This window comes from Rana temporaria, chromosome 6 (genome assembly GCF_905171775.1).
Source record: "Rana temporaria chromosome 6, aRanTem1.1, whole genome shotgun sequence".
Classification (NCBI taxonomy): domain Eukaryota; kingdom Metazoa; phylum Chordata; class Amphibia; order Anura; family Ranidae; genus Rana; species Rana temporaria.
Genome location: NC_053494.1, coordinates 6,530,956 through 6,543,895, shown reverse-complemented (window position 1 = coordinate 6,543,895; position 12,940 = coordinate 6,530,956). Strand labels below are relative to the sequence as shown.

At 44.5% G+C, this 12,940-nt stretch overlaps 1 protein-coding gene across 1 annotated transcript in view; it reads left to right on the top strand.

Annotated features, from left to right (window-relative positions):
* The window catches only part of LOC120944329 (transmembrane protease serine 13-like), a 54,573-nt gene extending 42,038 nt beyond the window's left edge, over positions 1-12,535 (top strand). The window contains exons 8-11 of the mRNA XM_040358381.1: positions 2,634-2,868; positions 4,001-4,272; positions 7,965-8,119; positions 12,173-12,535. Coding sequence (XP_040214315.1) covers positions 2,634-2,868; positions 4,001-4,272; positions 7,965-8,119; positions 12,173-12,403 — 893 coding nt within the window. The 3' untranslated portion in view covers positions 12,404-12,535. The remainder of the gene's footprint in view (positions 1-2,633; positions 2,869-4,000; positions 4,273-7,964; positions 8,120-12,172) is intronic.
* Positions 12,536-12,940: the final 405 nt, after the last annotated feature.

The following is a 12,940-nucleotide window of genomic DNA, read 5'->3' as shown; positions in this document are numbered from 1 at the left end:
AATCCCCTGACAGTCTCCTCTATATCTCCAGACACTGTTGGTCAGTTCACTGGTCTGTACTCCTGTTACTCCTGTTGTACTCCTTAGTTTCTGGGTCTGAACACCTGATATGCCCATTATGAGTGGGTCCCACCATATCTGTGCTGAATTCTCAGGTCCACACATCTTTCTTCCCCATTATGAAGAGTTCCCAACATCCCTGAGTTCTTCGATCATCACACTTTAGCCTCGTACACACGATCAGTCCATCCGATGAGAACGGTCTGAAGGGCCGTTGTCATAGGTTAACCAATGAAGCTGACTGATGGTCCGTCATGCCTACACTCCATTGGTTAAAAAAACGATCGTGTCAGAACGCGGTGACGTAAAACACAACGACGTGCTGAAAAAAACGAAGTTCAAGGCTTCCAAGCATGCGTCGACTTGATTCTGAGCACACGTGGAATTTTAACCGATGGTTGTGCCTACTAACGATCGTACCCGAACGAAACAAAAGGCCAGTTTACCAGACTTCAGACTTTAGGAGGGCTGGACTGTGACCAGTGGGAGTAATAAAGGTCTCGACATCACATAGAGAGGGTGGGAGTAATTGCAACACATTATTTATGTAAGTGGGAGGAATTGTGCCCTATTGTTGATGTCATTGGGCCCCATTCTTGGTATCATTGGGAAGAATTCTGCCCCTTCATTGGTGTCAGTGGGGGGACTTATGCCCCATTGTTGGTGTCAGTGGGGGGACTTATGCCCCATTGTTGGTGTCAGTGGGAGGTATTGTGCCCAATCGTTGGTGTCATTGGGAAGAATTGTGCCCCATTTATTGGTGTCAATGGGGGGAATTATGCCCCATTGTCAAAAAATAGTTGCGTTCAAGTAGACCGCCCACACAGGAACACAATACAAGCGCTCATGAAATTAACTAATTAGAATTGGAAACAAAAAGCCAAATTCCAAATAAACCACGTTCAGGTGGCCACAGCTGCTACCATTAAATTTGGTTCACGAACCAATCTGATATCGATAGCTGGGATCTTATTGGCACAGAGTCCACTAATGCCCAAGATGCAGCATTTGGAAAATAAGACACCTCACGATAGTGCTCATAAAAGTTGGAGGGGGGTGTGGTATCACTGTGAGATATGCCAAAATAAAAACTGCCTTCATGTGAGTGTACTGTATGAAGATTTTAAATTTTGGGAGAATAAAAAGTTTAAGCAGGATTACGCTATGTGCCCTGTTCCTTTCTCTTTTTATGGTTAAATCCTGTGCAAACCAGAGAAGCTGTTTGGAGATCGCGGCCGAGATTGGAGTCACAGATACGCTGATTGTTTGCATCTTTGGGGTAAGAGGACACTCAAGAGGGGGTTCCCTTTCACACACCCCCCTCCAACTTTTATGAGCACTATCTTGAGGTGTCTTATTTTCCAAATGCTGCATCTTGGGCATTAGTGGACTCTGTGCCAATAAGATCTCTTCAGCTATCGCATTTAAAATCGATATTCACAGAAAGGACTTTTTTTTCCAAGGACATTGTATATAATTTGCTTAAATTATTTCAAATTTTATGTTTGCATTTAATTGTGGCTAGTTTTGTGTCCAGCGCTGCCTGGTGAACTTTTGACTCTTTTTCTGAGATTCTTTCTTAGTAGTCCATGTTTTCACCCAGCTATCGATATGCCCCATTGTTGGTGTCAGTGGATGTAAGTGCTCCAAGGGCCAGATAAAAGCAAGCAAAGGGCCACATTTGGCCCCTGAGCCGCAGTTTGGAGACTACGGCTCTATACCAACATAGGAATACAGCCAATCACACAAGTACAGCATTAAAAGCTGTTTCCAGTTACTTATACACAGACCCGCTCATTCCAGATGGACAGAAAGATGTCTTACTGGAGGCTAAACAGATCATTATGATGATTAACCTTTTTCTTTTCATTTGATTACATCATACAAAAAAAGGAACAGCGATGGGCACTAAATTTGCACCGAGTTACGCTAATTTAATAATGAGTGATTTGGAATCTTAACTATTTTATCCTGATACCTTATTTGTCCTCAACTTTGTCTTTATAGAAGATATATTGATGATTATTTTATTTATTCTAATATGGGATGAAGTCACGTCTGACATACCCTTATTTGTAGATAATTTCAATAAAAATTAAGGAGATTTCCCTTCACCCATAAAACTGGACTCCAGGATTGATCTTTATTGCATGCTTACATTAGGTTCAGCTTGGCATGACCTGAGTATGCATACCTCCGTACCTGAGGCTATTTCTGTGTTTAGCTTTTAGTGCTGGATATTTTAAATATATTCTAAATTTATTTTTGTAAATTGTATTGTAAGTGTATTTTTTCTGTAATTGCCTAAAATCCATAAATCTCTAACAGAAATCCCAAGAAGATCCATAATATCAGGAATTAATTCCTTCCCCACCATCCTGTCACCATTTTTTTTCTTTTCATCTCCAAAGATTTGTTGAAAAGCTACCCTTCTATCTATGGGACTCCACACAGTTACTACAAGGCTGGATCATCTGAGTCACAATTGTCTGGATTTAGTTATGACTAGTCAAAGATCTGAGATCTGATTCTAATAGATCCATTTATCTCTAATTGGTTGTATTATTTTTCAGTGTATCCCACATCAGCCCAGTCTTACTTCACCACATCGGCCCAGTCCAACCTCACCCTATCAAGCCAGCCAGCCTGTGGCAGGCCACTCTTTAAGAGCCGGATAGTTGGTGGTACAGACGCAACTGATGGAGCTTGGCCATGGCAGATCAGTCTGCAATACCAGGGCTCCCATATTTGTGGGGGCTCCCTGATCTCCAACCAATGGGTATTGTGTGCTGCCCATTGCTTTCAATGGTAAGTAGTTGTATGTGTTTATATATGAATGGGGGGGGGGGGTGTTCATACTCATCTAGCAAAATAACATAAAAGTTTGCTTTCTCCAATGATAAACACAATGGGCCAGATTCTTGTAGATCGCCACATCTTTGTGGCGGTGTAACGTATCTCATTTACGTTACGCCGCCGCAAGTTTTACGGGCAAGTGCTTGATTCACAAAGCACTTGCCTGTAAAGTTGCGGCGGCGTAGCGTAAATCCTCCAGCGCAAGCCCGCCTAATTCAAATGATCCGGGTAGGGGGCGTGGATCATTTAAATTAGGCGTGTTCCCGCGCCGAACGTACTGCACATGCGCCGTCCCTAAAATTTCCCGAGGTGCATTGCGCTAAATGACGTCGCAAGGACGTCATTGGTTTCGACGTTAACGTAAATGGCGTCCAGCGCCATTCACGGACGACTTACGCAAACGACGTAAATTTTCAAATTTCGACGTGGGAACGACGGCCATACTTAACATTGACTGCGCCTCAGGGGCAACTTTACGCGTCGCAAATCTTACGTAAACGTCGTAACTTCACTGTGTCGGTCGGGTGTACGTTCGGGAATTCGCGTATTTTGCTAATTTGCATACTCGATCGGGAAAGCGACGTCAGGGACACCTAGCGGCGAAAAAAAAAAATGCATTTAAGATCCGACAGCGTAAGAGCCTTACGCCTGTCGGATCTAATGGTTATCTATGCGTAACTGATTCTAAGAATCATTAGCAAAGATACGACGGGCAGACTCAGATATACGACGGCGTATCAGGCGATACGACGGCGTATCTCTTTTGAGAATCTGGCCCAATATTTTTTTTGTAACAAATCACCTTTAAACACAGTTTAAAGCAGAAATCTAAAATGTTAAACTCTATACTGAGCCCACTGTAAAATTAAAATTTTTTAGAACACTAATGACCTATAAACACAATTTGCTTTCCAAAAACGATATGACTGGGGTACACCAGTTTGTATAAAGGGTCACCTTATTCAGACTGTAATGTATTCAATAATTCAGAGTGTAATGTATTAAATATAACACACAAATATCTATGTTAAACTTTTTTTTTGTTACATTTTTTGTTTTTTGTTACCTTCTCTGTGCTGTTTAGGTCTACCAACCCATCAGACTATACGGTTGTTCTGGGCGCTTACCAGCTGCAGAACTCCAATTCTCACCAGATTACGTCCAATGTGCAGAGTATGTTCATAAACTCCCTGTGGAGTGGTGAAACGAGCCCTGGAGACATCGCATTGATCCAACTTTCCAGCTCCATCACTTACACTGCGTACATTCTTCCCGTGTGCCTGCCACCAGCATCCATGTATTTCCCAGAGGGCATGAACTGCTGGGTGACTGGATGGGGTAACGTCGGGAGTGGTGGTAAGGACAAAAAAATGGAAAATAATATACCATAAACTTAGGCCTCGTACACACGATAGGATAGCCAGAGGACAACGGTCTGAAGGACCGTTTTCATCAGTCCAAACCGATCGTGTGTGGGCCCCATAGGTTATTTAAACTTAGGTTAAAAAAATTTGAACTTGCTTTAAAATTGAACCTATGGACTGGTAGCTGATAGGTCAAAACCGATCGTTAGTATGAAAAACCATCGGTTAAAAACCCGCGCATGCTCACAATCAAGTCGACGCATGCTTGGAAGCATTGAACTTCGTTTTTTTTCAGCACGTCGTTGTGTTTTACGTCACCGCGTTCTGACACAATCGTTTTTTTAACTGATGGTGTGTACGCACGACGGACCATCAGTCAGCCTCATAGGTTAACCTAGGACAACGGTCCTTCAGACCGTTGTCCTCTGGCTATCCTATCGTGTGTACGAGGCTTTAGAGTTCTGCCAAATTTACATAGGGATGCCAAATGTTTGAGGATAGTCATACGATGAATGTTGATTGAATATATAAACTCAACCACAATACTAACATGCAGTCCATCCGCTGGGGAGATCTACCCTCTTTATTTGTCCTGTTGGCCTTTTCATTGAGAAAGAATATGATGGGAAATCCAAAAGGTTACAATTGTCGTGAGAACAGGAATAGAGGGTATTGACACCAGTCCCATTTGCAATAAAAAGAGGGTCTGCTCTAACTTTCAGAGATTTCCTCTCACTTTTTGTTATGTTTCTTGGGCAGAAAGTTAATTAAAATCTCCACAAAAGGACCAAGAAAATATAAATAAACTTCGCCTGTGTCTAGACTATTAGCTAGACTCACATAGAGTTAGGCCGGCGTATCAGTAGATACGCCGACCTAACTCGGAATCTGCGCCGACCTAAGTTTAAGTGTATTCTCAAACTGAGATACACTTAAACCTATCTAAGATACAACGGCTTGCGCCGTCGTATCTTAGGGTGCAATATTTAGGCTGGCCGCTAGGTGGCGCTTCCATTGCGCTCGGCGTAGAATATGTAAATCACTAGATACGCCTATTTACGAACGTACGCTTGCCCGTCGCAGTAAAGATACAGCGTTTACGTAAGGCATTTTCAGGCGTAAAGTTATTCCATCAAATAGTTGGACTAGTAATGTTAAGTATGGCCGTCGTTCCCGCATTGAAATTTGAAAATTTTACGTCGTTTGCGTAAGTCGTCTGTGAATAGGGCTGGACATAATTTACGTCCACGTTAAAACCAATACGTCCTTGCGGCGTACTTTGCCGCAATGCACACTGGGATATGTACATGCGCCGTTCATAAAAAACGTCAATCACGTTGGGTCACAGTTAATATGCATAAAACACGCCCCCCACATCCTCATTTGAATTAGGCGCGCTTACGCCGGCCTATTCACGCTACGCCGCAGTAACTTAGGAGGCAAGTACTTTGTGAATACAGTACTTGCCTCTCTGACTTACGGCGGCGTAGTGTAAATACGCTACGCTACGCCGCCGCAAAGATGCGCGCCCCTACCTGAATCCAGCTATATGAACGTTAAAGTTTTTACATGTTATTAGCGAGGAGTAAAAGAGCTTCAACACACACCATCATTGACCTCTCTAGCTGCTTGTACTCTGAAATAATTCATCCTCGAAGATCACAACAAAGACTGTTTCAGTCAGTTTTTAACAGCTTAGAAACAGCGGCTGTATGTTGGCAGCCTGCCAATATTCTGCTGCAATATAAAGCAATAGGAAAAGAGATGAGATTTTAGTGCCTCCGTTGTGAACTTTGAAGATTAATTCCTTCACAATACCTGTAGGTCCACAGACATAGGTGTGCACAGCCTATTTCTTTTTTTTCTTTTTTTATTTAAAGGATTTGCATCAGTAACAAAAGAATACATAGCTATATAAACAAGTCTGACAGTTATTTTGTGCAGCCTATTTCATTACGGTGTGCGCCCCAAAGCTCCAGCACATATGCGTTTCAAATGTTTACCGGCCTCATCCCCGCTCTCCATCCTGAAACAATGGGAGCAAGGGACCCGGGCAACAGAAGGAAGAGGAACAGGGAAAGGAGGGGTGGCGGGGGTGGCATATATATTAGTACCGATCCCCTTTTTTTTCCTCCTGTGGAAGCTGAATGTTGACAAAAGGGAGAGGAGGAGAAGCCTACTTTCATCTGCTGCAGGTGGAAAATACAGATCGGTTCCACTAAATTCCATCCCCGCCAACTCTACTGTCCAGGTTCTGAGGGTCAAGAAGGAAGGATTGCGGTTTACCTGTCACCTGCCCAACATCGACAGGTTGCCAACCCCAGGATTAGGGTGTGCCCAGGCACACCTGGCACACCACTTGCGCAAGCCTATGGCGACAGAGCCTGCCAAGATTCTGCTGCAATTGAAAGTATTAGGAAAGGAGATGAGATTTTAGTTACTCCGTTGTGAACTTTCAAGATTAATTTCTCCACAATACCTATAGCGACAGAGCCTGCCAAGATTCTGCTTCAATATAAAGCAATAGGAAAAGAGATGAGATTTTAGTGCCTCCGTTGGGAACTTTAAAGATTAATTTCTCCACAATACCTATAGCGACAGCCTATTTCATTACGGTGTGCACCTCAAAGCTCCAGCACATATGCGTTTGAAATATTTAGCCTCTTCCCCGCTCTCCATCCTGAAACAATGGGAGGAAGGCAATTGAAAGTATTAGGAAAGGAGATGAGATTTTTGTGCCTCTGGTATGAATATTGGTGATTTCTCAACAAAATAACGCATGGAGACATAGATGGTTGGGGGAGATCATTTTAAATAGATACATGTAACGGTCACCACTGTTTACGATATTCCCATTCCATCAACCACGACAGCTTATCTGACACTCCACAAGCCAGCAGACACGATCCATCCCATTTCCCAGAATGAACGAGACACGCACAGCTCTGTTCTCTGGTTTCAAAATGTATGAACGAACTTTAATGGTTCCTTCTCAGCTTTTTATGCAGTTACAAGCATGTTACAGTAATCAAAGGAACTCTCCACCCACACATCACACAATGGGGCTAATTCACCTTCAGATGGGCTAATTACTAAACATTATCCAGACAGCATGGCTCCGCCAAGCTGTTCTCACCTACTTCATAATACACATTCCTTAAGTCAGACGTCTGACCTTTAGACTGCTAACTCACAACACATATCTATCATCAATAGCATCTTCACACAACGAAAGGTCTTAGGAGCAGACGTACTTAGCATCTCAACAGCCTAGGTAGACACTCTTATTGACCGGTTTGGGGTCAGCATGAAATCAAACTGTAATATTCCCAAGATATCCTGCAAAACATGAATTATCATTTATCAGTCACCCTATGCCCAAAAGAGGCACAGAGTGACCCTAGACCCAAGAGTCATTAGTGACACTGGCACAGGAGTACCCCCCATCCTTCAAAAGTCTTTGGGTGTCACGGGTCATTCCGTTACAATACATTTTATATTTCCAGGTTGCGGTGCTCAGATATACATTAGTTTAGCTCCACTTTAAAACACATAGACACCTTAACCCTATGGTACTAGAAACTAGTAAGAAATAGTCACACATATACAGTATCTTGTTCTATGGTTGGATGTTGTTGTTTGTTGACCTGAAAGCACAGATATATGGTGGTCTTGTCTTTGCAGAGCCGCTGTCGTACCCACAAACCCTCCAGCAGGTGATGGTACCACTTATCAGCAACAGTAATTGTAACAAAATGTACCACACTGATACCAACCTGAATGTCTCCAGTGACCAGATCTGTGCCGGGTATCAGGCTGGGTACAAAGATTCCTGCCAGGTGGGTTATAAATGCCCTGAAAATGAATGTTATATATATTTATTGCACATACATACAGTACATTTTACTTCAGTTTGCAAACCTCAAACTTTAAAGGAACACTAAAGGTACAATTTTTTTTTTTTTTAAATAACATACATGTTCTACTTACCTCCACTGTGCAGATCGTTTTGCACAGAGTGACCCGGATCCGTGTCTTCTGGGGTCCCTCGGCGGCTGTCTCGGCTCCTCCTCGCAAAAGCTTTCCACGTTCATGCGAGCTCCCTCGCATGGTGGAAAGCTTTTGCGAGCGCGCTCCCGTGATACAGCAGCGGCCATGGCCGCCGACTGTATCACTCGGCCCCGCCCCCCGGCGCGCCGCGTCATCCGCTGTGATTGACAGCAGCGCCAGCCAATGGCTGCGCTGCTATCAATCCGCCCAGCCTAGCCAATCAACGGCCAGGCTGGGAACCGAGCAGGATGACAAGCACGCGCCCGGGACTTTCGAACGGTGAGGTAAGTAAAACGGGGGCTCGGGGGGGGGGGGCGGTGCTGTCAGATGTTTTTTTACCTTAATGCATAGGATGCATTAAGGTAAAAAAAACTTTTACCTTTACAACTCCTTTAAGCTGAATTCCAGGTATGGATTTTATTGCATAGTTATAGTTAGTGGTCCAGTTTGGCATAGGCAGGATTTATGTGGAAGCTTCTCTTCAGCCAGCACTGAGATAATTTGTATTGGTGACCCAGAGAAGCAGTTACGTCCCTTCCTCCAGGGGCGGACTGACAACTTACAGGGGGCCCCCGGGCAATAGCAGATTATGGGGCCACCGGGCAATAGGAAATTATGGGGCCCCCAGGCAATAGGAAATTATGGGGCCCCCAGGCAATAGATTATGGGGCCACACAGTATACATACACACAGAATACTCATACACACACTGAAAACGTACTGGAGAGGCGGGGCAGCTATAATCTTGTTTTTTTTTTAGACCAAAAGGATGTCGGTAAGGGACATTTCAGGGACAGATGTTAAAAAAAACATAGGCTGGCAACCCTGATTGGGCCCCCTAGTGGCATGGGGCCCTCGGGCAGTGCCCAAGTGCCCAAATGGTCAGTCTGCCCCTGCCTTCCTCCCGTCTTTTTATAGTACCTCCCTTTCAAAAAATGTTAACGTTTTTCCCATGGGTGTCCGCAGGTAGGGGCAAGGGTGGTCAAGTGCCCCCCCCCCGGCAGAGCTGGTGCTACCTATAGGCAAGTGTGCATATCAGTCAGGGGGGCCGCGCTGCATGTCCCAGGGCCGGTCAATGATTTATCTCCTCTCCTCGGACTGCCGGCTGTGTGTGCTCTGCCCAGACACATATGAGAGGCCCAACGCTCCCTTCTAGATAGGGGCCCCGAGAACACCCACTGCGTGGGGCCCCAGCCTCATCTGAGCTGCTTGGCATGTGCAGAAGTTGTTGGAGCCTTGTAAGAAAAGAAATGGCTGCACATCCAGGAATTCCAATTGCCTTTTATTGTTCAAAGTGATAACACCAAAGACACCAACACCAGGTCACGTAGACGCGTTTCACCCAAACATCTTGTGCTTAATCATTACTTCTATCTGCCTTTTCTGGGGTTAGTGATCCATTTAATTCTCTCTAATGTAATCTGAAGCTTGTGATATAAAAAATTATTGGAGGGGAGTTCTCCATACTTATGATTGTGTGTGTATGGGGGGGGGGGGTGTAATGTATCTGGGCGTGATATGTGTGTATTAGAATGTAATGTATCTGGGTGAGACATGTGGGGAAACTAAGAGGAAAACCTTATCTGCTGGGTCAAAAGGAGAAATCAAAACATGATGATGCCAATTACCTAACCACAAACAAATTATCATTTTTTATTTCAAATGTAAACTTTAGAAACAAATATATACCCATACATTTTTCAGTATATGCAACTGTAAATGTACATTCAAGCAAGAAAGGAGTCAAAGTTGTAGGTGGTAGTAAGGTAGCTGAGGAGAACATGAAGAGATGGGACACTTCTGTAGATTAAAAGAGTTTGGTGAAATGTAACTAATTCAGACCAGTGTAGAACTGTCAAGATGGTTAAGATTGGTATATTTGGACACCCTCTTGGAAAGGGTCTCATGGTCAAAAATGGTCTCAGGGCCAAAAGTGACCATGGTCTCAGGGCCTCGTGGTCTCAGGGCCTCATGGTCTCAGGGTCTCATGGTCTCAGGGTCTCATGGTCTCGGGGTTTCATGGTCTCATAGTCTCAGGGTCTCATAGTCTAAGGGTCTCATGGTCTCAGGGTCTCAGGGTCTCATGGTCTCAGGGTCTCATGGTCTCGGGGTTTCATGGTCTCATAGTCTCAGGGTCTCATAGTCTAAGGGTCTCATGGTCTCAGGGTCTCATGGTCTCATGGTCTCATGGTCTCAGGGTCTCACGGTCTCATGGTCTCATGGTCTCAGGGTCTCAGGGTCTCATAGTCTCATGGTCTTATGGGCTCAGGGTCTCATGGTCTCATGGTCTCAGGGTCTCACGGTCTCATGGTCTCATGGTCTCAGGGTCTCAGGGTCTCATAGTCTCAGGGTCTCATGGTCTCGGGGTCTCATGGTCTCATGGTCTCAGGGTCTCATGGTCTCAGGGTCTCATGGTCTCGGGGTCTCATGGTCTCGGGGTCTCATGGTCTCAGGGTCTCATGGTCTCGGGGTCTCATGGTCTCAGGGTCTCATGGTCTCGGGGTCTCATGGTCTCAGAGTCTTGGGGTCTCATGGTCTTGGGGTCTCATGGTCTCAGGGTCTTGGGGTCTCATGGTCTTGAGGTCTCATGGTCTTGGGGTCTCATGGTCTCGGGGTCTCAGGGTCTCATAGTCTCATGGTCTCATGGTCTCAGGGTCTCATGGTCTGAGGGTCTCATAGTCTCAGGGTCTCATGGTCTCGGGGTCTCATGGTCTCATGGTCTCATGGTCTCAGGGTCTCATAGTCTCAGGGTCTCATGGTCTCAGGGTCTCATGGTCTCGGGGTCTCATGGTCTTGGAGTCTCATGGTCTCATGGTCTCAGGGTTTCACGGTCTCATGGTCTCAGGGTTTCACGGTCTCATGGTCTCATGGTCTAAAGCCTTGTACACATGATTGGATAGCCAGAGGACAACGGTCTGAAGGACTGTTTTCATCGGTCAAAACCGATCGTGTGTGGGCCCCATAGGTTATTTAACCTTTGGTTAAAAAAATAGGAACTTGCTTTAAAATTTAACCATTGGACGCCTAACCTATAGGTCAAAACCGATCGTTAGTATGCAAAAGCATCGGTTAAAAACCCACGCATGCTCAGAATCAAGTCGACACATGCTTGGAAGCATTGAACTTCGTTTTTTTCAGCACGTCGTTGTGTTTTACGTCACCACGTTCTGACACGATCGTTTTTTTTAACTGATGGTGTGTACGCACGACTGACCATCAGTCAGCTTCATCAGTTAACCTAAGACAACGGTCCTTCAGACTGTTCTCATCGGATGGACTGATCGTGTGTATGAGGCTTTAGGGTCTCATGGTCTCAGGGTATCATGGTCTCAGGGTCTCAGGGTCTCATGGTCTCAGGGTCTCATGGTCTTATGGTCTCAGGATCTCATGGTCTCATGGTCTCAGGGTCTCATGGTCTCATGGTCTCAGGGTCTCATGGTCTCATGGTCTCAGGGTCTCATGGTCTCATGGTCTCAGGATCTCATGGTCTCATGGTCTCAGGGTCTCATGGTCTCATGGTCTCAGGGTCTCATGGTCTTATGGTCTCAGGGTCTCATGGTCTCATGGTCTCATGGTCATGCCATTCGGGCAGAGACTATAGCAGTAACTGAATTGCATTTGTTTCCTCTGTCCTGTCCTCTTCTTTGTACATATTTTCCTAACAAATATTAATGATACATTTCCCTCACTGACCCAATCACATTGTTTCCAGTTCATCACCATTAATTAATCATGTTGTAGAAATGCCATTCAAAATTAAAGTGACCTTGTGTTTGCGAAAACCTTCCCAGTGGTCCAGTTATATTATGAAACCATCTAAAGTTTGATTTTTCCTTTTGCAGGGAGACTCCGGAGGTCCCCTCGTCTGTCAAGTTAATGGTTGCTGGTACCAAGTTGGCATCGTCAGCTGGGGATATGGATGCGCTGAACCTAACCGGCCCGGAGTTTACACCTACGTCCCTGACTATAATTACTGGATCTCTTCCATCGAAGCCACTCAGTCTGTCTCATCTGCGTCTGTGATGACCGCGTCCCTGCTGCTAGTACTAACTTGCTTACTGCTGCACAAGTAAAGGACATTGGCTGTGGAATGGGTGAATAAGCTGCCATTTTAAAAGGTGCAGTGTTTAAATGAAAACATATTAACCACTTAAGACCCGGACCATTATGCAGGTTAAGGACCTTGCCCCTTTTTGCGATTCGGCACTGCGTCGCTTTAACTGACAATTACGCGGTCGTGTGACGTGGCTCCCAAACAAAATTGGCGTCCATTTTTTCTCACAAATAGAGCTTTCTTTTGGTGGTATTTGATCACCTCTGCAGTTTTTATTTTTTGCGCTATAAACAAAAATAGAGCGACAATTTTGAAAACAATTCTATATTTTTTACTTTTTGCTATTATAAATATCCCCCAAAAAATATATATAAAAATTGTTGTTTTCCTCAGTTTAGGCCGATACGTATTCTTCTACCTATTTTTGTTAAAAAAAATCGCAATAAACGTTTATCGATTGGTTTGCGCAAAATTTAGAGCGTTTAAAAAATAGGGGATAGTTTTATTGCATTTTTATAAAAAACATTTTTTTTACTACTAATGGCGGCGATCAGCA